Source organism: Gopherus evgoodei, unplaced genomic scaffold, assembly GCF_007399415.2.
Source record: "Gopherus evgoodei ecotype Sinaloan lineage unplaced genomic scaffold, rGopEvg1_v1.p scaffold_50_arrow_ctg1, whole genome shotgun sequence".
Taxonomy (NCBI): Eukaryota; Metazoa; Chordata; order Testudines; family Testudinidae; genus Gopherus; species Gopherus evgoodei.
Window position 1 is genome coordinate 1,070,314 of NW_022060071.1, and position 24,057 is coordinate 1,094,370.

General features: G+C 45.1%; 2 protein-coding genes across 2 annotated transcripts; both read left to right on the top strand.

The window, feature by feature from the left end:
* Positions 1 to 291: 291 nt before the first annotated feature.
* On the top strand, positions 292 to 1,239 carry LOC115643081 (olfactory receptor 52M1-like). The gene has a single exon (XM_030546890.1). The coding sequence runs from the start codon at positions 292 to 294 to the stop codon at positions 1,237 to 1,239; it is 948 nt and encodes a 315-aa protein (XP_030402750.1).
* Positions 1,240 to 20,072: 18,833 nt separating this feature from the next.
* On the top strand, positions 20,073 to 21,065 carry LOC115643076 (olfactory receptor 52R1-like; the record flags this gene model as incomplete). Its single annotated transcript, XM_030546886.1, has 1 exon — positions 20,073 to 21,065. A coding segment is annotated over exon 1 (987 nt), but the record flags the coding sequence as incomplete, so codon positions are not given.
* Positions 21,066 to 24,057: the final 2,992 nt, after the last annotated feature.

The window sequence follows — 24,057 nt, forward strand, 5'->3', positions numbered from 1 at the left end:
AGCACCATAAAATATGCAATTGACATTAGTAGGGTCAGTTCCCCATAATTCTTATCTCTGAATAACGAAAATGTCATTTTTCAATGTGTGAAGATCAACCAATTTGCTTCACCCATGAGAATATCCCCCAGTATTGCATACAGTGTTTCATATTAACACTGTCTGTCCATCCAGGCATTTGTACTGTGACCATCACCCTAGGCCTGGACAAAAGCGGGAAGTTGTGGGAACATACGGTACATCCAGGAGACACCATTCTGTCTCACAGCTGGACACCTTCTACCCTACTCCATGCCAGATTCCAACATAATCAACTTCACCAAAACTTCCACCTTCATCCTGCTGGGCATTCCTGGCCTGGAGGCGGCCCATGTCTGGATCTCCATCCCCTTCTGCACCATGTACACCATAGCTGTCTTGGGAAACTTCATCATCCTGTTCATTGTGAAGAGGGAACCAAGTCTCCATGGGCCCATGAACTATTTCCTCTGCATGCTGGCTGTCACTGACCTCGTCCTGTCCACATCCATCCTGCCTAAAATGCTGGCAATCTTCTGGTTCAATTCCAGAGAGATCGATTTCAGTGCTTGCCTCACCCAGCTGTACTTCATTCACTGCTTCTCAGCGATGGAATCTGGGATCTTTGTGGCCATGGCTTTTGATCGCTATGTGGCCATCTGCCATCCCCTGAGACATTCCATCACCCTGACAAACCCCGTGGTGGCCAAGACTGGCCTGGCCGTGGTGCTGCGCGGCATCATGCTCATACTGCCCTATCCCTTACTGGCAAGGCAGTGGCTATATTGCAGAACCAACGTCATCTCCCACTCATACTGCGAGCACATTGCAGTGGTGAAACTGGCCTGCACCGACATCCGCATCAGCAGTTACTACAGCCTCTCTGTGGCATTCTTTGTGATTGGTCTGGATGTGTTTTTTATCACTATGTCCTATACCCAGATCCTCAGGGCCATCTTCAGCCTCCCCACAAAGGATGCCCGGCTCAAGACTTTTGGGACCTGCGGTTCTCACCTCTGCGCTATCTTAACATTTTACATTCCAACTCTTTTCTCCTCCCTCCTGCACCGTTTTTGCCACAATGTGCCCCTGCATTTACACATTCTCATTGCCAACATGTACCTCCTTGTGCCTCCCATGCTAAACCCCATCATCTATGGGATGAGGACCAAACAGATCCGCGACAGGCTGCTCTGGCTCATTACTCATAAAGGCACCTAACATTTTCTCCTGGTGCTCTGGCTCTCACGTCGAGCAGAGCTTGCTAGTGATGTGGTGCTGGGCTCTCTTCCCTGAATCACCTACTGGACAGTCAAAGTGACATTGAATCCTTTCCTGGCCTTGCTGTGCTGTGTCAGTGTGACAGACTGGGGAATCGGTCTGTATAGAACTCATTAACTTATAGGGTTGCCTCCTTTCTAATTTCTGTTAACTGGATCCCTGAGGTCCTGCCCACTTCTTTCACCAAGGTCCCACCTCTGTTGTTCAATCCTCTCCTCCTCTCCTCCTATCATTCACTGGACCATTATGACCTCCCACCCACCTTGATGCATTTGCACTTCCCAGGGCCAATTAGGCTCTTGAAATCTTATGTTTTTAAAGGAAATGTAGCAATTAGCTGACAGGAATAATGTATCCCATTCTTATCTTCAAGTAATAAAATTATATTAATAATCCACTTACTCTGCTCTAGTACTAACATGTTCTGACATTTTTTGGGCTAGTCACTTAAGGCCAGTGGTTAGGTTTAAAGTTTTAATGTATATTCTTACTTTGTTACTAACTCTGCACAAAGAGGGAGACCCCATCAGGCCTCCTGGGTTCTTTCTCAGTTCTGGGAGGGGAGTGGGGTACAGTACGTTAAGGCAGGGGGGAAGATACATCTGGGGTCTATATAACATCAGATACTGGGTAAGACAAGTGGTCTATCTAGCCCCGTATCCTATCTCACAACAGTGCCTAATACCAGATCCTTCAAAGGGAATGAACAGAGCTGGAAAATTCTGAGTGATCCATCCCCCATTGCACGGTCTCAGCTTCTGGCAAACAGAGGCAAGGGACACACAGAACATGGCATTGGCTCCCTGCTAATAACTATTTATGGACCTACCTTTCATTAACTTACCTCGTTCTTACTGGAGCCCTGATATAGCTTTGGCCTTCACAGCATCACCTGGCAAAGTGTTCCACATGTCAACTGTGAAGAAATCTTTCCTTTGGTTTGTTTTAAATCTGCTGCCTACTAATTTCATTGGCTGACCCCTAGTTTCTGTGTTATTTGAAGGAGTAAATATCATTTTCTTATTGAATTTTTCCAAACCACTCACGATTTTATTTACACTCTCATATCCCCCCTTAGTCATCTCTTTTCAAAATCGAAAAGCCCCAGTCATTTTAATCTCTCCTCATATGGAATATCAGTTTGGGTCAATTAGCCTATTAGTTGCATAAACCTTTCTGATCCTGTGTCATAACTAATAACTCACATTTGATTATATGAACCGTCTGTACCCTTATGTCTTTTGGCTTTTACTGTACTCTTTGCTCACACTCCTTGTGCTAAGGGGCAGGAAGCTGGGGTGGAGGCATCTGTCAACAAATAGGTTGGTCATTAAAGACACTCAGAGCATATAGAGAATTGCCTGAACAATTGAATTGCCCACACACCTCCCTCTCTCTCTGCCACTTCTGATGTGCATCCCACGCTAGGTGCCAGTTACAAACGCTGAAGGCGCCGTTATTCCCTCAGCTTCAGTGGAATTGCAGGTGTAGCGCTCTGAATTGCTGCATCTGAGAGCTGATCTGGCTGAGCACCATGCAGTGCGCATTAGTCTTTGTATAAATCCAGGTAAAACTAATTCCCTGCCCGTTACCATTAAGCAACCTGCTGAGTGCAAACTGCCACCAGCTCTGTATTAACCTGTCTGGAAGGATTGCTGGGCAGGTGGGTGCTGCATAGACAGGGCTGGAGGCTGCTGGAAAGATGCAGGCTCTCGTACAGCAGCAGCTGCTGCCCTGTTCCCTTCCGCAGCCTTTGTGGGGATGTCGTGGCAGCAGGCTTGCTGCACAGCAGTAGATCTATGGAACAATGGGTACCCCAGCTCCCGTGGATGAGAGAGAATGGGGGAGGGGGCTGAGGAAGGCTGAGGAACTCCAGGCTGATATTTTCAATGCTCGTGGTCCCTAGTAGCTGCTCCATACAAAGGGGCAGCACAAGATCATGATTGAGGATATTTGAAGCTGAAGCCAGCAACTGCCCCCCTCAGGGCTGTGTAGGTTTTGGCAGCTTTCATACTGGGGACACATTATTAGGGGGAAAGACCAGCAAATTCTGAATTGGGCCTACCAAGGAAGTCCACTACATGGCTCGTGATCACATGGGCAAGGGAAATTTTGGTGGCATGACAAAATTGCCACTGCATAAATATACAACCAGACCCCCTTAATCACCTTCCCAGAGACCAACCTGGGCAGCGCTCGGTTTGCAAGGAGGCTACGTTCTTTTGGGATTTGCCATGAAGTTGTTGATGGTGACTGACGGGACAAATGGCTCCCTAGATACTCTGGCAAATGGTCTGTTGATCCAGTAATGTGTATGAGGCTGAGGTCTGGCAAAAAGAAAGTGCATGTGACATTCGCTGAACAAGGGAAATGGGAAGGACATTTTCAGAGGGTAATGTATTGCTTGTGTGCTATGTAGTGGGGAAAACACTCTTTCATTTTCCTTTCCTCTGCCTTCCTCCTGTGATACACACCAGAATGTACAGTAGTCTTTTCAGGACATGGATGTATCACTACATCTACACAAATGTAGATCTTAGAAAGCTCTAGTTTGAGAGCTATATTACTGTGACACGCTGTACCCTAAAGCAACACCCTGGCACTCCCATGTTCACCCGTTATATAATTGCAATGAATCTTCTATCAAATATATCATGTGAGGTGTCTGTAGAAAAATCCTGGTTTGCTGAGTAAGATTATCCTATTTGTATGCATGTGTCATTTCTGTATCTAAAGTATGAATATTGGCTGTGTACCTGTATTTCAAATGTGTTTGCTCCTGTGACAACCAGAAGAAGGTAGTTTACATCCAGTATAGCCAGCAAACTGCGAATGGGCTTTTCAGGTTCATGGCTCATCAGTGAGCACAGTGGGCCATGGAAGAAATGTATCCTCCCCTGATGGACTTTCCTGGGGATGTTCTCACCAGAATGAGCGTTATAGTCCCTGCTATGACTCATAGTATCATGTAGGGTCATGTGGCCAACTCATGTGACACTGGACTCCATCTTCTGCCTGTACTTTTACACTAACCATGCTGGGGGCTTTTGCTTGGACAAAATGAAGTTTTCCCTCATATTGTAGAAACTAAAAAAGAGAGAAGTATCATCATCATTTGGTCTCGCTCCCCCCACAACAGAATATCTGAAAACATGACTACAGGAAAAAAAGAGTTTTACTGGGGAGGTGGTCCTCGGCTGGAAAGGAGAAATGAACTTGGTGAACTGTTTATACTGTCAGAGTGAGACACTGCTTGACTCAAATCCTATCTAGCTTATTGAACTCAGATTGTGATTTTGTTTTATTTTGTAGATAATCTACTTTGATCTGCACACTTATTACTTATGATCACTTAAATTTATCTTTCTGTTTCTAATCCGTTTTATATTTGTTTATCTAAAACAATGTGCTTTGTTCATGCATGGCTGGCAAAAGCATTTATGTAACTCAGATGGGTGTGTCCCTGACTTTGAGTGTTTGTGTGAGTGCAGGACCTGAAGGGGGTTGCAGCTTGTCACAGGCTCACAGTGTGAGGGGTGCCCAGATTGGTATGCCAGAGGGATCAGTTCCCCAGTTCCAGGTTGCACCTGGGGCAGACCATCACAGTAGTACTGCAAGCAGAGTGAAATGCACAGCTTGTCCTGCTTGAGATTTGCACTTCATACGCTGGTGTGGAGAATTTAAGTGAGAGGTTAAGTGTGGCGGCTGGAGATCAGTCAAAGTGGTTACCAGGTGTTATTTTCTGTTTGCTTATTTTAGGAAAGGGAAGTACAGCAGCAAAGCAGCACAATGAGAGAAAACAGTGAAACAATTATGAAATTGGAGCTGTTCACATTGCAGACTGTAGAAAAATAAAACAAGAACATAGAAGAATTTTGGAGCTAAATCAGGCAGAGGTTTCCAGAATGCAGGCAGAGCACTGAATAGTTATGGAACAAAACCAAGAAGACATTGAGGAGAAGGACGGAGAGCAGTAATACCGATTGCCTGTGACTTCACTGATTCCCACCTCCCCCAAAGTCTATAGATGGGAATAGTTGTGTCCTGCATCCTGACGCAAGAAGGAGCATTCTGCAGGGACGTCAGAGTGAAAGGGGAAAGTCCTAGGAACTGCTGAGGGAATGGGAGAAAGTCTCCTTGATTCGTCTGCAGGAGGGGGAAGCGTTGATGCTTCCAGGGCTGGGGATGGTTGAGACCTAGAGGTGAAGACAGAGTCTCCTCAGTGAGGAAGGAGTTTGTGAGGAAGGAGTTTGTATTGTCTGTCAGGGATAAAAATATCCAGATTGCAGATTAGCAAGGGGCAAACCCAATGCTAGGGAGCACAGGTAGCTGTGTCCTGGAGCGGAACCCCGTGAAGGGGGATGGAATCGTAGGGACCACTGACAAAGTGGGTGAGGTTTACTATAACACCCCAGCAGGAGGGAACACCACTGAGGAAAGGCGGGAGTTGTAGCATATGCAAGTGAGACAACTATCCAAGTTGTTCTATGTCAGCCTTTCACAGCTGAGCAGGGGATAGCTCCCAGGCTGGAGAGCACAGAGGTATGTGTCCCAGAGGGGGGCCCAGAGAAGGAAACTGGGGAAGGACTAGATGGGGTACAAGAATGTATCCTCACTGGTCACATGGGGGAGAATGTCCAGGATAGAATGGCTGGTTCGGCATATTTGCACTCAGCCACCCAACCTATTGTTCAGGTTTTCAAAGCCAAAGGTGTAACTGGCATCCTGGCAGGGGGCAGTCACACAACTGACCTCTCTGGGATATAGAGAGGGGTGACAGAGGGCACCTCAATCCAGGTCCCGATTTTTCAGGACTTTGTTTCTGACGTGTTTGTGAAAACTAACTCTGTCTCTTCGAGATCCTGCAGAAGAAATGGTTGTTTGTGAAAATGTTAATGACCCACCTGAAAGAGGGAAGGAGGAAATTCCCTGGGTTGGGAATACACAGATAGCAGCCCTGAAAGGGCTGCTGAGAAAAGACACAGCTCTTAGCCCGGAGAGCACAGATCACAACCCTTGAGGAAAGGGGGATGGGAAAAGTCCCAGTGCTGGGAATGGGGATCACAGGGAAACCACTGAAGAGGGATGGGGAGTAAATTTTTGGAGGGGCATAATCCTGGGATTTGAAAGCAGCTCCACAGAGGGCTAGCTAAAGTGCAAAGTCCCCTTACATCCTTATGTCACCAGACCCTGGCACACCAAGACACCAAAGATGACTTTACACTGAGATTTCATACCGAAGGAGATACTAGGGGAGAAGGAAAAACAGTAAATCAATGCATGTTAAGGTTTGGGGAGGAGCTGAAAGACATAATTGATATTGAACAAACTAGACTATCCAAGCAGAAGGTGTGATATTCATAGATTCATAGACTCAAGGACTGGAAGGGACCTCGAGAAGTCATCGAGCCCAGTCCCCTGCCCTCATGGCAGGAGAAAATACTGTCTAGACAATCCCTAATAGACATTTATCTAACCTACTCTTAAATATCTCCAGAGATGGAGATTCCACAACTTCCCTAGGCAATCTATTCCAGTGTTTAACTACCCTATCAGTTAGGAATTTTTTCCTAATGTCCAACCTAAATCTCCCTTGCTGCATTTAAGCCCATTGCTTCTTGTTCTATCCTTAGAAGCTAAAGTGAACAAGTTTTCTCCCTCCTCCTGATGACACCCTTTTAGATACCTGAAAACTGCTATCATGTCCCCTCTCAGTCTTCTCTTTTCCAAACTAAACAAACCCAATTCCTTCAGCCTTCCTTCATAGGTCATGTTCTCAAGACCTTTAATCATTCTTGTTGCTTTTCTCTGGACCCTCTCCAATTTCTCCACATCTTTCTTGAAATGTGGTGCCCAGAACTGGACACAATACTCCAGCTGAGGCCTAACCAGCGCAGAGTAAAGCGGAAGAATGACTTCTCATGTCTTGTTTACAACACACCTGTTAATGCATCCCAGAATCATGTTTGCTTTTTTTTGCAACAGTATCACGCTGTTGACTCATATTAAGCTTGTGGTCTACTATGACCCCTAGATCTCTTTCTGCCATACTCCTTCCTAGACAGTCTCTTCCCATTCTTTATGTGTGAAACTGATTGTTCCTTCCTAAGTGGATCACTTTGCATTTATCTTTATTGAACTTCATCCTGTTTACCTCAGACCATTTCTCCAACTTGTCCAGATCATTTTGAATTTTGACCCTGTCCTCCAAAGCAGTTGCAATCCCTCCCAGTTTGGTATCGTCCGCAAACTTAATAAGCGTACTTTCTATGCCAACATCTGAATCATTGATGAAGATATTGAACAGAGCCGGTTCCAAAACAGACCCCTGCGGAACCCCACTTGTTATACCTTTCCAGCAGGATTGGGAGCCATTAATAACTACTCTCTGAGTATGGTTATCCAGCCAGTTATGCACCCACCTTATAGTAGCCCCATCTAAATTGTACTTTCCTAGTTTATCTATAAGAAAATCACGCGAGACCGTATCAAATGCCTTACTAAAGTCTAGATATATCACATCCACCACTTCTCCCTTATCCACAAGGCTCGTTATCCTATCAAAGAACGCTATCAGATTAGTTTGACACGATTTCTTCTTTACAAATCCATGCTGGCTATTCCCTATCACCTTACCACCTTCCAAGTGTTTGCAGATGATTTCTTTAATTACCTGCTCCATTATCTTCCCTGGCACAGAAGTTAAACTAACTGGTCTGTAGTTTCCTGGGTTGTTTTTATTTCCCTTTTTATAGATGGGCACTATATTTGCCCCCTTCCAGTCTTCTGGAATCTCCCCCGTCTCCCATGATTTCCCAAAGATAATAGCTAGAGGCTCAGATACCTCCTTTATTAACTCCTTGAGTATTCTAGGATGCATTTCATCAGGCCCTGGTGACTTGCAAGCATCTAACTTTTCTAAGTGATTTTTTACTTGCTCTTTTTTTATTTTATCTTCTAAACCTACCCTCTTCCCATAAGTATTCACTATATTAGACATTCCTTCAGACTTCTCAGTGAAGACCGAAACAAAGAAGTCATTAAGCATCTCTGCCATTTCCAAGTCCCCCGTTACTGTTTCCCCCTCCTCACTGAGCAGTGGGCCTATCCTGTCCTTGGTCTTCCTCTTGCTTCTAATGTATTGATAAAAAGTCCTCTTGTTTCCCTTTATTCCCATAGCTAGTTTGAGCTCATTTTGTGCCTTTGCCTTTCTAATCTTGCCTCTGCATTCCTGTGTTATTTGCCTATATTCATCCTTTGTAATCTGACCTAGTTTCCATTTTTTATATGATGCCTTTTTATTTTGTAGGTCACGCAAGATCTCGTGGTTAAGCCAAGGTGGTCTTTTGCCATATTTTCTATCTTTCCTAACCATCGGAATAGCTTGCTTTTGGGCCCTTAATAGCGTCCCTTTGAAAAACTGCCAACTCTCCTCAGTTGTTTTTCCCCTCAGTCTTGATTCCCATGGGACCTTACCTATCAGCTCTCTGAGCTTACCAAAATCCACCTTCCTGAAATCCATTGTCTCTATTATGCTGTACTCCCTTCTACCCTTCCTTAGAATTGCAAAGTCTATGATTTCATGATCACTTTCACCCAAGCTTCCTTCTACTTTCAAATTCTCAACGAGTTCCTCTCTATTTGTTAAAATCAAGTCTAGAACAGCTTCCCCCCTAGTAGCTTTTTCAACTTTCTGAAATAGAAAGTTGTCTGCAATGCAGTCCAGGAACTTATTGGATAGTCTGTGCCCCGCGGTGTTATTTTCCCAACATATATCTGGATAGTTGAAGTCCCCCATCACCACCAAATCTTGGGCTTTGGATGATTTTGTTAGTTGTTTGAAAAAAGCCTCATCCACCTCTTCCACCTGATTAGGTGGCCTGTAGTAGACTCCCAGCACGACATCACCCGTGTTTTTACCCCTTTTAGCCTAGCCCAGAGACTCTCCACACTTCTATCTCCTATGTCCATCTCCACCTCATCCAAGTGTGTACATTTTTAATATATAAGGCAACACCTCCTCCCTTTTTCCCCTGTCTATCCTTCCTGAGCAAACTATACCCATACACACCAACATTCCAGTTGTGTGTATTATCCCACCAAGTTTCAGACTGCAGGGCCTGATTTGAATATCCGGAGGCAGTCCGGGTCTTTGGTGGCACATCGGTGGCCGGGAGACCTTTACTCACTCCGGGTCTTCCATGACACTGAAGGACCCCCGCCACCGAAGTGCCGCCAAAGACCCGGAGCACCACCAGGTACATTTAAATAAAAAATTAAAAGGCATCTAAGGTGCGGGGCCCTCTTAAGCGTGGGCACAGGGCCCGATTTGGGAGAATTGGCCTAAAGCTGGCCCTGAGCATGGTGAGACCCCCACCCTCAAAGGGACCCAGGTGCCTTCATCCAGGCCAGATGGACTCACTTCCTTCTGCCAGGGATTGAGAGCCATGGACCCGCCCCTGGAGCTGAGAACCAGGTAGATTTGGATGTGGAGGACCCTGCTTTAAGCCCCCCCACCTGAGAGGAGCAGAGCCTTGATCTGGGTTCTTCCACCTGAGCGTGCCGCCAACCACTGGGCTTTGGGATATTCTGGGGTGTGTCGCTCGTGCCTGGCGTGTGTTACCCAGTGAGGGCACAGCGCTGGAGAGGGCAGGGGCCTCTGACACACGAGGGACTCCAGTGACCAGCTGCTGATGGAGAATGAGGCTGGATGGTGCAGGCCAACCAGGATGTTCTAGACCCTGAGAGGCTGAGAACCACCAACTTGTTTCACCGCTGCCAATGAGTGCGTTGTGGGTCATGCTGTGGTATGGGGAGGAGACAGGCAGAGGATTGGGTAGTTACAATGGGGGCCCGAGCTTTGTTAGGGATCACGCAGGAGGCTCAGCAGACATCTGCCTCCCTAGCGAACCCTACAACATTAACCCTTTAAGTGCCTCCAGCACATCTTCTGCGCCATTGGCTCCGGAAACCCTCGTTAACACCGAAAAGCCCACTGAGGCCTAACCATAAACTGTAAGTGGAAGAATGGGCAGGCAGTGTGAACGACTCGCTGTCGAGAGAATGATTCCTCTCATCCGACTCAGTTGGCTGCCTAGCAATCTAGTGTGCTTCTTCAGCTGCATGCTCGCCCCGTTCCTCCTCTTCGTCTGCGCCCCAGAGGCCTTTGCTGGAGCTGCTCCGGTTTCCTGCTTTCTGGGGTTTTCACTTGAGCTGCTTTTCTTGAACTTCACTGCATCAGAACGTGCTTCCTTCAGGCTGGGTCCTTCCATGGTCCTCATCCAAGTCGAAGCAGAGCCTTGCCCAAGGACCGTATTCCCGGGACAGAGGGAAGTATTATCTCCATTTTACAGATGGGGAATGGCAGGGTAGATTAATGAACTTGTCCAAGGACACACCTGGAGTCTGTGGCAGAGCTGAAATCATTAACTATTATTATAAAGCATTTGTATTGCGGCAGCACTTAAAGGCTACAGCCAAGGTGGGTGTTAAACAAGACCATGTCTGGCGTCCTGGGTCTGTCTGACATTCCCGACTGCCTGTGACCCAGTGGCATTTGCTCAGCATGAAGCAAGAAGGTGATCCCACTGTCCTGCTGGGACAGGCCTGGGTTGAGATAGACCATGGCTCCTTGCACTGCAGCGAAAGAGCAAATCGCGCTGAGAAGCTGAAATACCCAAAGCAGCACAGAGCTGGGCTCTCTGTACCAAGGACTCCTTGGCTGACTGGGGGCAAGTTACTCCAGCCAAGATTTTCAGATGTGACTAATCATGTGGGATGCCTCTGGCTTTGACTACAGAACATGACACACACACATACCCGCCCCCAGGACTCCTCATCAGAAGGTGGCTGCTCAGCCATCTCTGAAAAGATCACCATTTAAGATATCTCAAATAGTGTCCCCCAAAATGGAGACCCCCCCAAAAATCACTAGTCCCCTGTCTGTGCCTCAGTTTCCTCTGCCATGAAAAAGGAGATTCTACTGCTTTTCTGCATCGCAGTGGGAGTGTAGCTCCATAAAGGTGCATAGAGCATTTCAGAACTGGGTGGAAGGTGCTATCTGTGAGCAAAGCAAATGTAACCCCCACGGAGCTATCCTAGGTCCCTGGGGCTCCCTGTGCTGGTAGCTCAGAGAGGTGCATGTGGTTGCGGGGGGGAAGCCACTGCAGGCTCAGAGTCTACTAAGCAACCAATAGGGAGTGAGATGCCCTCTAGGGTGACCAGACGTCCCGATAAAATCGGGACCATCCCGATATTTGGGTGGTTGTCCCAATATTGTCTCGATATTTCACTCTGCTGGCAGCATCCGGCTTTTTTTTTTCTTTGCTCTGCCAATGGACTCCCCACTCCCCCATGTGTCCTGATATTTTCTTCATCTCATCTGGCCACCCTAATGCCCTCCTCTTGGGAGCTCAGGAGTGGGGGGATGCCATTTTAGGAACCGTCTGGAGCCAGCCAGGGAAAGGGCAGGACTGGCTGGGGGCTGGTGAGTCCCAGGCCTGCATGCAGGGTTCCTCCTGAGAACTAGTCTCTGGGGAACCTGACAGCAAATGCCCCAGTTTGAGCCTTTGCCGCTCCAAGGTGACTCCCAGTTTGTAGAACTTTGTTGGTGAAACTTCCCCCAGCCAGGCAGAATGAGCCCCCAGATCCCTAGGTGAGACTTGCCACCTTATCCCACATATGAGTCCTCTGGGCTGTGCGGAGCCCAGTCAGCCACATTGCTAACTGCGGCCTGCACAGAAGGTAGCATGGCCGCAGGTCATCCAGGGCCCCTCCAAGGTACGTCTACCCATGAACACTAATATGACTTTTGCTGTATCAGGTCACGTGACTGGGGGAATTCACGGGTATTATCAGTGTGGGCACCAGTGGCCCTGAGGATAGTGTTTTACCCTCTTCTGTTCCATTCACCTGCTGTTTGATGTAATGACTGTGTTAAAGACATTGCATGTGTCTGTGTTATTTCCTGGGAGTCTCCAGCTACCTGGCAAGTAACTGGGGGTTACCCTGTGGTTAGAATTTTCTTCCCATGCTGCCCCGGTGACCCTGCCAGGAAGGAGCGAGAGGGGTGGAGGCACCACCAAATAAACCCAGATGGGGAGAAAGACGTGTTCTTTTTCTTTACTGGAGCTGGAGTTTTACATCATGTTCCTCCATCCAGTCTGGCACAAACACAGTCACTAGGTTCCCATCAGGCAATTCTCTGAGTGGCATCGGTAAGAAAAGTGTCCATAAGCTCTTTTTGCTAGTTGATCTGATCTGACCACTCTTCTGAGATCCAGCCGCTTTGAGGCTCAATTCTTTTCCAAGGTTGCAACTATCCTGAGCTGCCTTTGCATCAGGAGCTGAGATGGCTGATAGCTGATCACCAGGGCCGGCTTTAGCAAGTGCAGGGCCCGATTCATGGAGCTTGTACTCACTGGGCAGCGCTCTGAGTCTTTGGCGGTACTTCGGGTTGCCGCACTCCGGCCAGGGGAGCGAGGCCAAGGGCTTGCAGCTATCCGACTGGGGAAGCGGGGCTGTGGGGCTGCAGTGCTCCAGCTGGGGGAGCAGAGCTGCGGGGCTTGCTGCGCTCTGGCTGGGTGCGGGGCCCTCTTAGGCGTGGGGCCCGATTTGGGGGAATCGGCCTAAAGCTGGCCCTGCTGATCACTACTAAGAGTGTTGATCTGTAGCTCAGAAGAGCAAGGAATGGATCTTCCTGCTTCAGTATTTCCTTGGCCCTCTGTACAGCTCTCTCTGCCTCTACAGTTGCTTGTGGGTTGCTAGTGATGTGTTCAAAATCATATGTTGTTTGGAAAGATTTAACTTCAGCCGCAGTGAATTGTGGTCCATTGTCCTCCAATAGTTGTGCTGCAATACCAACCTGGGTGAATGTGCTCTTTGATTTTTTGGTCACACTGCAACATGTTGTATCGTTCAAATATGCAATTTCAATGTATATCTAGAAAAATAATCCACTGCAAATAGATAATGGTGTCCTCTGAATTCGCAGCAATCTGCTGCTAGCCTATTTCAGGGTCTGTCTAGTAGACGTGCTATTATTCGAGGCTTTTGGTTGTGTTGGTCTATTAGTTCTGCAGTGTTCACATGTGTGACAGACCGGGCATTTTCTGTAATATTTTTGTAGGACTATGGTGTGTGCCTCAGTTTCCCCTCCAGGCTGTATCGTTAACTCAGAGGTGGGAAAAGGTTTGCACTCTGCAGAGATACAGGTGTGATGAGAAGACAAGGGCCACTCTGATTGTCTAGTCATTTGATATCTAGCAACTAAGGACCATGGATGCCCCTCCCCTCCGCCTCGCAGGCAGCCAATCATGCTTAATCAGCTGGAGAACAAAGGACTGCGCAGGGGCCAGGTGCGGGTAATGTTTCCCCAGCAAGAAAGCTGCCAAAAGTGACAGAGCTTATGAGGGCGGGTTCTAGGTTCCATATATCCTCACTCCTGATCTTGTGCAGCCCCTTGGTACGGAGCAGCTACTGGAGACTCTGATGGATTGGTCCCCCCTTCTGGGATGTCTCCAGATGTACTGGGGTTTCACTGAGCCCCTTCTGCTCCATCAGCCTGGATTCCCTCTCCCTGTATTGCTAAATTATGCTCTCCGGCCTCTTGCAGCACACACACACAGGTAGGGCCACACCCAGCTACAGACACAAACTGAAGTCATCTCTGTGTGAGAGAATTCACTCAGCACTCACGTGAATACTCCCTTTGGGGAATAAACCTAAAATAATACTGTCTTGCACTGTATAGAAAGATCTACACAGCACAAGCTCACAAAAAATCAGCCTCTCATAGAAGATGGTTAGGGTTGGAAAAGGCATCAGGAGGTCATCTACTCCAACCCCTTGCTCAAAGCAGGACCTAAACTCCAACTAAATCACTTTAAAATGGGGATATGTTCATAGTGACTTTCCTTTGCTAGGTTTTTTGATGATCCTTCAGTGAAAGGTGCTGCACAGTATAATGATAGCTACTGGTGAGAATTATTGATCTGTGATCCCTTAACAACAGACCTGTGTGTCTGCAGAGTGTTTGTGTCTCCCCTCAGGCATCTATCTCCAGATTTCTCTGTCTACTCTCTACTCATCCCTCCTGGGCATTTACAGGGTATCAGACCCTATGGAGATCTTGGCATTATCCTAGTTTTTTTTACTAATCAACTATAATTTTTAAATATGCACAAAGCAGCCAATTCATATCTGACTCAGCAAGAACCCAAGGGTTCTCATCTCCCTTTGGGGAAGTCCCTTAATTACTGTTTACTCCTAAAGTGGATAAAGAGCACAGAAACACAGACAGGCTGGTCTCCAGCCAGTTTGCATTCAGATGCCTCTTCTCCAGTAGATGCTGAGCGAACCCTCCTGGGACTGCACACAATTATATTATAAATACTGCACACCCTCAGCTTTTGGTGAGGGATGTTGCTGCAGATGCTGGGGCGAGAGAGATGTGGGACACGGCTACCTGAAGGGGACTCTCAGGGAAGACACTTCCATATCGGGATTCACAGGTACTCATCTCTAGCTGAGGAGCTCACCTCCTCGACAAACTCAGTGAAAAGTGGAGTGATGAGATAGAGAGTAAGTTTGTGGTACTTTCCTCTCTGTGCAGCCATTAAAAACCTTAGAGCTCTTGCCACAGGGGATGAATTTGCTCTAATATCATTGACCTAAATGTCCCTCTTTGCTATGCCCACCCCGGCTCAGGGCCTCCAGCCCCAAACTGGCTGCATTTCAGTGGAGGAAAGGTGTTAGCAGATGTAGAAAACAAAAGTCAATTTCTGATGCCATAGTCTGTAGTTTGCTTAGGCCCCACTGAGGGGGGTGGGTGGGCGTATGCTGTTACTTTACCTTTATCTGCTGGAATAATTATAAAAAATTGTCAGCATGGGCAAGACATGTTTTCTCCTAGCTTCATTTCAGAAGTCGACTGAACTGTTATGCCTGAAATTTTAAAAAAAGCAATTCAGCCAGAAGCAGACACACTGCATGGGGAATTTAAGTCCAAATGGTTAAAGATTGGCAAACTTATAAGCAACTGAAAATCAGGTCTCCTAATTGAAGGTGTCAGACAGCCAATAGCACCACCTACAATGGCCAATTCATTCGTGAATCCCATTCAGCTAAGCTCTTTGCTCTAACAAAGTCTGTGCCAAGGAGTTCCACAGGCCAAATGTGATTTAAGCAAACAATTTTCTTTTATCAGTGTTATATGTTCAGACTTTCAATGTCATTGAATGTTCCCTTGTTCATGTGTTATGAAACACAGTGAATATAAATGCCTGATCTACTTTCTTTATCAATTGATTCATATAGTTTCAGACTTGAAGGGACCATTAGATCACCCAGTCTGACCTCCGGCATAGCACAAGCCATTAAATTTGACCCACTTACCCCGGGGTTGAGCCCAATGGCTTGTATGTGACTGAGGTCTACATAGGGTTAGAAGGGACCACAAGGGTCATCTGCTCTAACCACTTGCCAAGGGCTGAACCATCCCAGACAGGTGACTATCCAGCCTACTTATGAAACTCTCCTTTGAACGAGCTCCCATGACGTGTCGTGGCATCTGTTCCATTGTCCTACTGCTCTTACAGTTAGAAAGTTTTCCCTGAGGTTTAATCAAAATCTGCTTTCCGGTACTTTGAACTTTTTGCCTCTTATCCTGCCCTTTGTGACAAGAGACAAGATTTCTCCTTTTTTTTTCTGGCAGCCTTTCAAATATTTGAAGACCGCTGCCATGTCCCCCCTCAATCTCCTCTTTTCCAGACTAAACATTTCCAGTTCTTCAGCCTTTGATCGTGTATAACTGGACCGCTTGTCATAATATCGTTAAATTTAACATGGGAGGAAAAGCACCACATCTGCCCAACGCTTAGCATTTAATTTCAGAAACAAACGGAAGTTAAAAGGTACAGAGTGAAAAGTGAAACCTTTGCAAGCTGCATGGAAACTTTTTAAAGACACCGTAACAGAGGCTAAACTTAAATGTATCCCCCAACCTAAAACAAACAAACAAACAAAAAACATAGTGACGGAACCAAACAAGTGCCACTGTGGATAAACAAGAATCTAAAAGAAAAACAATGAGAGGCAAAAAGGAAACCTTCAAAATGTGTAAGTTAAATCCTAGTGAGGAAATAGAAAGGAGCATAAACTCTGGCAAACAAAGTAAAAAAAAATATAATTAGGAAGCCAAAAAAGAATTTGAAGAACAGCTAGCGAAAGATTCAAAAAGTAATAGCAAAAAAATGGTTAAGTACATCAAAAGCAGGAAGCCTGCTAAATAACCAGTGGTGCCCCTAGATGATCGAGATGCTAAAGGAGCAGTAAAGGATGATAAGGCCATTGCAGAGACACTACATGAATTCTTTGCATCGGTCTTCACAGCTGAGGATGTTTGGGAAATTCACAAATCTGAGCCATTCTTTTTAGGTGTGAAGAGCTGTCCCAGACTGAGGAGTCATTAGAAGAGGTTTTGGAACAAATTGATAAATTAAATAGCAATAAGTCATCAGGCCCAGATGGGATTCACCCAAGAGTTCTGAAGGAACTCGAATGTGAAATTGTAGAACTACTAACTGTACTCTGTAACCTATTATTTAAATCAGCTTCTGTACCACATGACTGGAGGACAGCTAATGTGACGTCATTGTTTAAAAAGGGCTCCAGAGGTGATCCTGGCGATTACACACCAGGAAGCCTGACTTCAGTACCAAGCAAAGTAAGGGGAGGGAAAGCTCAGTGGTTTAAGCATTGGCCTATGAAATCTAGGCTTGTGAGTTCAATTCTTTAAGGAACTCATTTGGGGAACTGGGGTAAAAATCTGGAGATTGGTCCTGCTTCAAGCAGAGTTGTTTTGTTTCTTTTGTGTGGGGCTGGAAGGGATAGCTCATTGGTGTGAGCATCAGCCTGCTAAACCCAGGGTTGTGAGTTCAATCCTTGAGAGGGCAATTTGGGGATTGGTCTTGCTTTGAGCAGGGGGTTGGACTAGATGATCACCTGAGGTCCCTTAATGATTCTATGAAACGGGTTGAAATGATGGTAGGGAAAAAAATTGTCAGACACATAGATAAACATAATTTTTTGAGGAAGAGTCAACAAAGTTTTTGTAAAGGGAAATCATGCCTCAGCTGGAGGTCAATGCAGTTTGTCCTAATGGTTAATTATGCTCATTGCTAAACATTGGGTCCTTAATTCCAGCTGGAATTTGTATGACTTCAGCTTCCAGCCTTGCTATGCCTTTCTTGGCCAGATTAAAGAGATGGTTATTACTATTTAAGATAAATAAATGAAGGTCTCTGAGTGTCTCACCATCGGACATTTTTTCCAGGCTCAATTCATTTTTGTGGCTCTTTTCTGCACCCTTTCCAATGTTTCAACATACTTTTTGAAATGTGGGTCCCAGGACTTTATGCAGTTGGTTTCACCAGTGCCACGTGCAGAGGTAAAATCCTTCCCCTGCTCCAACTCACCACTCCCCTGTTTATGCAGCCAATGACCACTTCACCTTTTTGGCATAGCATTGCACTGGGAGCTCACAATGATTTGGTTGTCCACAATGACCCTTAAATCCTTTTCAGTGTCCCTGCGCTCCATAATACAGGCCCTAGTCTGAGGGTCAGCTCTGCATTGCCTGTACCGAGAGGATAACTTTGCATTTGTCTGCATAAAAACATTTTGTTTGCATGAACCCAGCTCACCAAACACCCCAGATCCATCAAAGTACCTGCCTTGGCCTCCTCATTGTTCCCACTTTGCCATTCTTTAGGTCATCTGCTAATTTTGTCTGCAGTGATTTTCTATTTGATTCCAGATCGTTGCTGAAAATACTGAACAGCATCAGGCCTAGAATTGATCCCTGCAGAAACCCACCAGAAACAGCCTGATTCACTGACAATGGCCCATTGACAACTGCTTTCTGAGACCGCTTATCAGTTAGCCAGTTTCTAGTCCATTTAACATGTGTTTTACTGATATTATATAGTGTTGATTTTTTTATCTGAATGTTTTCCCCTACTAAATCAAATGACTCAGAGAAATCAAAGTGTAGTGTTTCTATGTGGTTCCCTTGTTCAAACAAATGTGTTCTCTCATTAAATGATGAAATCAGATTTATTTGATGAGATCTGTTTTAAATAAACCCAGTTCTTGACAGGCATTAATTATATTCCTAGACTTTTTTTTTTTTAACTAATCCCATACCAGCTTCCACTGTTTTCTAATCTTGTCAAATCTTTTTTTAAAGCTTTCCCTTTATTTTTGATAGTTTAAATTTAACATAGTACTGTTCTATATATGCTTTTTCATATTCATATATATATATATATATATTTCATCACCTCATGTGATATAAATACCTCATACTGCTTCTTTCCAAATGCAGAACACAAATATTTCTTGAACACCTCTGCCTTTCCTGCAACATTAACAATTTTCTTTTCTCCCTCTAGGAATTGGCTGAAACCTTTTCTAGGCTTTCTTTTCTTTTTAATACAATTAATAATCTCCTTTTTTTGATCCTTAGCCATGCCACTCACAGATTTCTCCCTGACATCTTTCACATTACTTATAAATTTTCATTAATTCCAATTTGTATTGTTTGTTATCTATTTTCCCTTTTTCTAATTTGTTATGTGTTACTCATTCCCCCCCCCCCGGGCCCAATTACTGCCTTTACTTCGCTTTGCTACTGAACTAGGTTTTTAGCCAAAGTTTTCCACTTTCTTGGCTGTGTTATTGTGGAGTTTTAGCTATCTAATACATTTAAAGAACTCCCAAGTTTCATTCCCATTTCTCTGTCTAAATTTAACCTTCCAATTAGTTTTATTGATATGTTGCCTCAACTTTGGGGAATTAGCCCCTTTGAAGAACTGTCTATACATATTACTGGTTGGGAACTGTTCTCCATTTTTCCATTTGAATGTAATCAGTTCATTTGTTTATTTTGTTCTCCTTATCATATGCCCCCTTCTTTGTCTCTTCTCTAAACTGAACAGTCCCAGACTTTTCAGTCTGTCCACATCTGGCACCATCCCCATTCTCATAACCTGTCTCAGAAATCCCCTTTCTGTGTGCTATATCCTTTAAGAGACTGAGTGACAACAACCGAGAACATGTCCAGAGCAGGTTATTCTCCATCCCATTCCTTAGGCATACGAACATTGTCTTTGTTTGGCCACTGCTAGGAATGCGCAAGTGTTTCTGTGAGGTTGCTATCAGTGATGCCCGGGTCTTTTCCCTGAACTGTGCTCTAGCTGGGATCTATCCCCTGGCACATGTCTTTGCAAAAAAACTCATTTTTTCCCCACTCTCAGATGTTGAGCATCTGGGTGAATGAGGAACTTTCTACAGCATGGACACTCTAGCCTGGCTTTCATTGCATTAAGGAACAGTGATGGATAACCAGTATCTGCAGTTGTGTTTCCTGCTGGTGCCTATTAATATTTCCTGCACCGTGATGTGCAGGATTGATTGCTGCATGGAGCACCATGCAGTATGGAATTGGCATTAGTAGGGCCAGTTGTTCAGATTTAATTCCTCTGAAGAATGAAAATACCAGTTTTCAGTGTTTGAGGAGTGACCAATCAGCCCTTTACCCATGAGAACAGCCCCCAGTAATGCATGTAGTGTCTCATATTAACACTGTCTCTCCATCCAGGTGTTTGTCCTGCGATCATCACGCTAGACCCTGGGCACATACAGGAAGTGGGAAGAACATATGGTACATACAGGAGACACCATTCTGCCTCAGAGTTGGACACCTTCTTCCCTACTCCATGTCAGGTTCCAACACAACCGACTTCATCAACCCCTCCACCTTCATCCTGCTGGGCATTCCTGGCCTGGAGGCGGCTCATATCTGGATCTCCATCCCCTTCTGCACCATGTACACCATAGCCATCTTGGGGAACTTCATTATCCTGCTCATCGTGAAGAGGGATCCAAGCCTCCATGGGCCCATGTACTATTTCCTCTGCATGCTGGCCATCACCGACCTGGTCCTGTCCACGTCCATCCTGCCCAAAACATTGAGCATCTTCTGGTTCAATTCCAGGGAAATCTATTTCAGTGCCTGCCTCACCCAGATGTACTTCATTCACTGCTTCTCAGGGATAGCGTCTGGGATCTTCGTGGCCATGGCTTTTGATCGCTATGTGGCCATTTGTGATCCCCTGAGACATTCCACCATCCTGACAAACCATGTGGTGGCCATGATTGGCCTGGCTGTGGTGCTGCGCAGTAGCATGCTTATACTGCCCTATCCCTTCCTGGCGAGGCAGTGGCCATATTGCAGAACCAACATCATCCCCCACACATACTGTGAGCACATAGCCGTCGTGAAGCAAGCCTGCGCTGACATTCGTGTCAGTATTTACTACGGCCTCTTTTTGACAGTCTCTGTGGTGGGTCTGGATACGTTTTTTATCGCCATGTCCTATATCCAGATCCTCAGAGCCGTATTTAGCCTCCCCACAAAGGATGCCCAGCTCAAGACTTTTGGGACATGTATCTCCCACCTCTGTTCCATTTTATCCTTTTATGTCCCAGCTCTCTTCTCCTACCTCACACACAGGTTTGGCCACAATGTGCCCCTGCATTTTCACATTATCATGGCCAACATGTACCTCCTGGTTCCCCCCATGCTAAACCCCATCATTTACGGGGTGAGAACCAAACAGATCGGGGACAGGCTGCTCTGGCTCTTTTCTCATAAAGGGACTGTGACGACGCTGTTCTGGTGGGACCCAACTGAGAGTGCCAATTCAGGACCAATTGCTTAAACAGAGCAGTCACAGCCCTAGGCTGGGGTTTTTCCACCTCTAAGGTAAACCAAACCAGCCAGACAAAGAAGACTTCGGTTTTACCCCACTGGCTAACCACAAGTCACACAAGCAATTTCCTTAGACACTAAAGTCCCAGTATCACCACCAGTGCCGCTCGTCCAGGGAATGAATAGTTATGAAAACCAACACCCCAATAAAAGAATACGGTTCTCTCAATTCCAAAGAATCAAGCCCCAAGCCCAGGTCAATATACACATCAGATCTGACCCACAAATCACGCTGTTACCAATCCTTTAGAATCTAAAATCCAAACGTTCATTCATAAAAGGAAAGAAATATAGATGAATGTTAGAATGAGTTAAATGCAATCAATTACACACATATTGGCAAAGTTCTTCTAGCAATGATGGAACAAACTACAGGTTCAAATCAAGTATCTAGAGTACAACCACCATTTGGATGGGTCGTTCAGTCCTTTGTTCAGAGCTTCAGTTTGCAGCAAGGTTCCTTCAGTAGTAAGAAGCAGACCAAACCAGATAGTCTCTATGTAAAAGAATAAATGGACACAAATCTGACATCAGGAATCATAACATTCAAAAACCAGTAGGAGAACACTTCAACCCTCTCTGGCAACTCAGACTGGGAATGGATGTGTCATTACAAAAACTAAGTTCCCCATACTAATTTCCCTACTGTTACTCACACCTTCTTGTCAACTGCTTGAAGGAGGCCACCCTCACTACCACAACAAAAGTGATTTTTCCTCCCTTGATACTCTACCATTGAGAATAGCCTGCTTCCACTTTAATTGAATTATCCTATTAGCACTGATCCCCTACTTGGTAAGGCAACTCCCATCTTTTCATCTACTGTGTATATATATCTGCTACTGTATTTTCCACTCCAGGTACCTGATGAAGTGGGTTTTAGCACATGAAAGCTTATGCCCAAACAAATCTGTTAATCTCAAAGGTGTCACAAGGACTCCTGTAATTTTTGCTGATACAGACTAACACGGATACCACTGTGAACCTGTTATCTGTGAATTTTTGACCTGAATAGACAAGTCTGAGTTTAGTCCCACCACAATATTTTGATCCACTGTAGCCATTTGTGTCTCTTGTGGCAAACCTGCCTGTGACTCAGTTTGAACTGCAGGATTCAAGTAGAAGTAGAGGATTACTGTGGGTGCGAGTGGCATTTTTATTATGTCTGTCACTGAGCTCTTTCGTGTTGGCTTTCTTGCGCAATTACTGTTAATGCTTCTGGTACGTGTGGAAAGATATTTCTTTTGCCACTATAGCTGATTCGCATGGTAATATTTATCTACCTTGTTGTTACTTTGTACAATTTTAATTTTATACACAGTGGCACTTATCTGTCCACAGTAGTATATAGCCCATCGTATGGGTTACATCAACTGTGCTCTGGTACAGCATAAGATACAAGCATAACTTGGTTTCCAAACTCCCAAGCATTTTTTTTCTTTCATTTTTGTCAAAATAGGCTTTTGCCTTTTGTTTGGATTTTTCCAATTTGGCAGCTACCTGGAAGTGGACCTGATTCAGATGTTTCTGTAATGCTTGCAGACGAGTTTCAAGCTTTACTTCCTTTAGCTGTGTGTCACTGGCATGATATAAAAGATGCTCTGGCATGTGCATAGTTTGTTTAGTTATAACTTCACTGGGTTTATGATTTGTCGAGGCAACTGGAGTTTCCCTGAATGCCATTAAAATGAGAGGAAGCAGGGTGTCCCAATTACATCCATTAGCATCTACCAGTTTTACCAGCATATGTTTAATGGTGCGATATTTTCACTCTACCATTCCTGATGATTCAGGTCTGTATGGAATATGCAATTTTTCTTGCATTCCTAACAATTGCAGGCATTTTGGAACACCTGTCCAGTAAAGTGTGCTCCTCTGTATGACTCTACCCTAAAAAGAAATTCTCAGCGATAAAATACTTTTTCAGGTAGAACCTCTGCTGTGGCTACAGCGTATTTGCTTTTAAAGGAAATGCTGCCACTCGTTTAGAGAACGGATTAATGACAACCAGAAGGTATTGGTTTTCCCTTGGAGTTTAGGTAAAGGTCCAAAAAATCAACTCGCAGAGTCTGCCATGGACCTTCATATATCTGGGATCTTAAAGGCACATTTGTTTTTGTGGAGGTAGGATTATTCTGTGCACAAACCAAACAATTTTTACAGTTCCGGTGTACATTTGCCTTCATGCATGACCACCAACCTATTAGGATGAGGCACTGCATGGTTTTTCCCACTTCTTGATGACCTCCTGATGCTATGTCATGTAACAGATAGATCATTTCCCTTCTTTTACATGCTTGTTTCTCCAAATTCAAGCAACTCCTTTTTTCAAGAGTTTATAGAATGGACCTGCAATGTGAATAAAGTTATGGATGAAGTCTCGATAGTATTCTGCTAAACCTAAGGAAGAAGGTAAAGAAGTTATGTTTGTGAGCATGGATAGTTCTTGAATTGAATCCACCTTTTGTTGTGCAGGTGATCGACCTCCTTGAGACAATGTAATACCCAGAAAGGAAACTTCTGGGACCATTAGTCATACCTTTGTTGGATACACTTTAATCTTGCATCCTTTATGATTTGAAAAAAATCAATTAGACACTCCAGGTGTTTCTCTTGAGTTTCTATTGCTAAACAAATGTCAGCTACATATTGAAATTGAAGGAACAATATTTCACACTGTGTAGAGTCAAGCACATAAGTTTATTATGCACAGCACTGGCGGAGTGTCACTTTGTTTGTTAGGCTTAGAGACACTACAGAACAATTAATTACAATAGATTATATAGGGTGCTCATTGGGCGGAGAGAAGCAACAGGAATGGGTTTTCCCAAGCCTTTCGATAGTTTCTAGCAGCAAGACAAGATAAGCACAATAAGCCAATGGTCTGAAAGATTACATAATGGTTCCGTCCAAGGCTTAAATTA

Coding starts and splice junctions, on each gene's coding strand:
- LOC115643081 (XM_030546890.1), top strand. CDS start 292: ATGCCAGATTCCAACATAATCAACTTCACCAAAACTTCCACCTTCATC.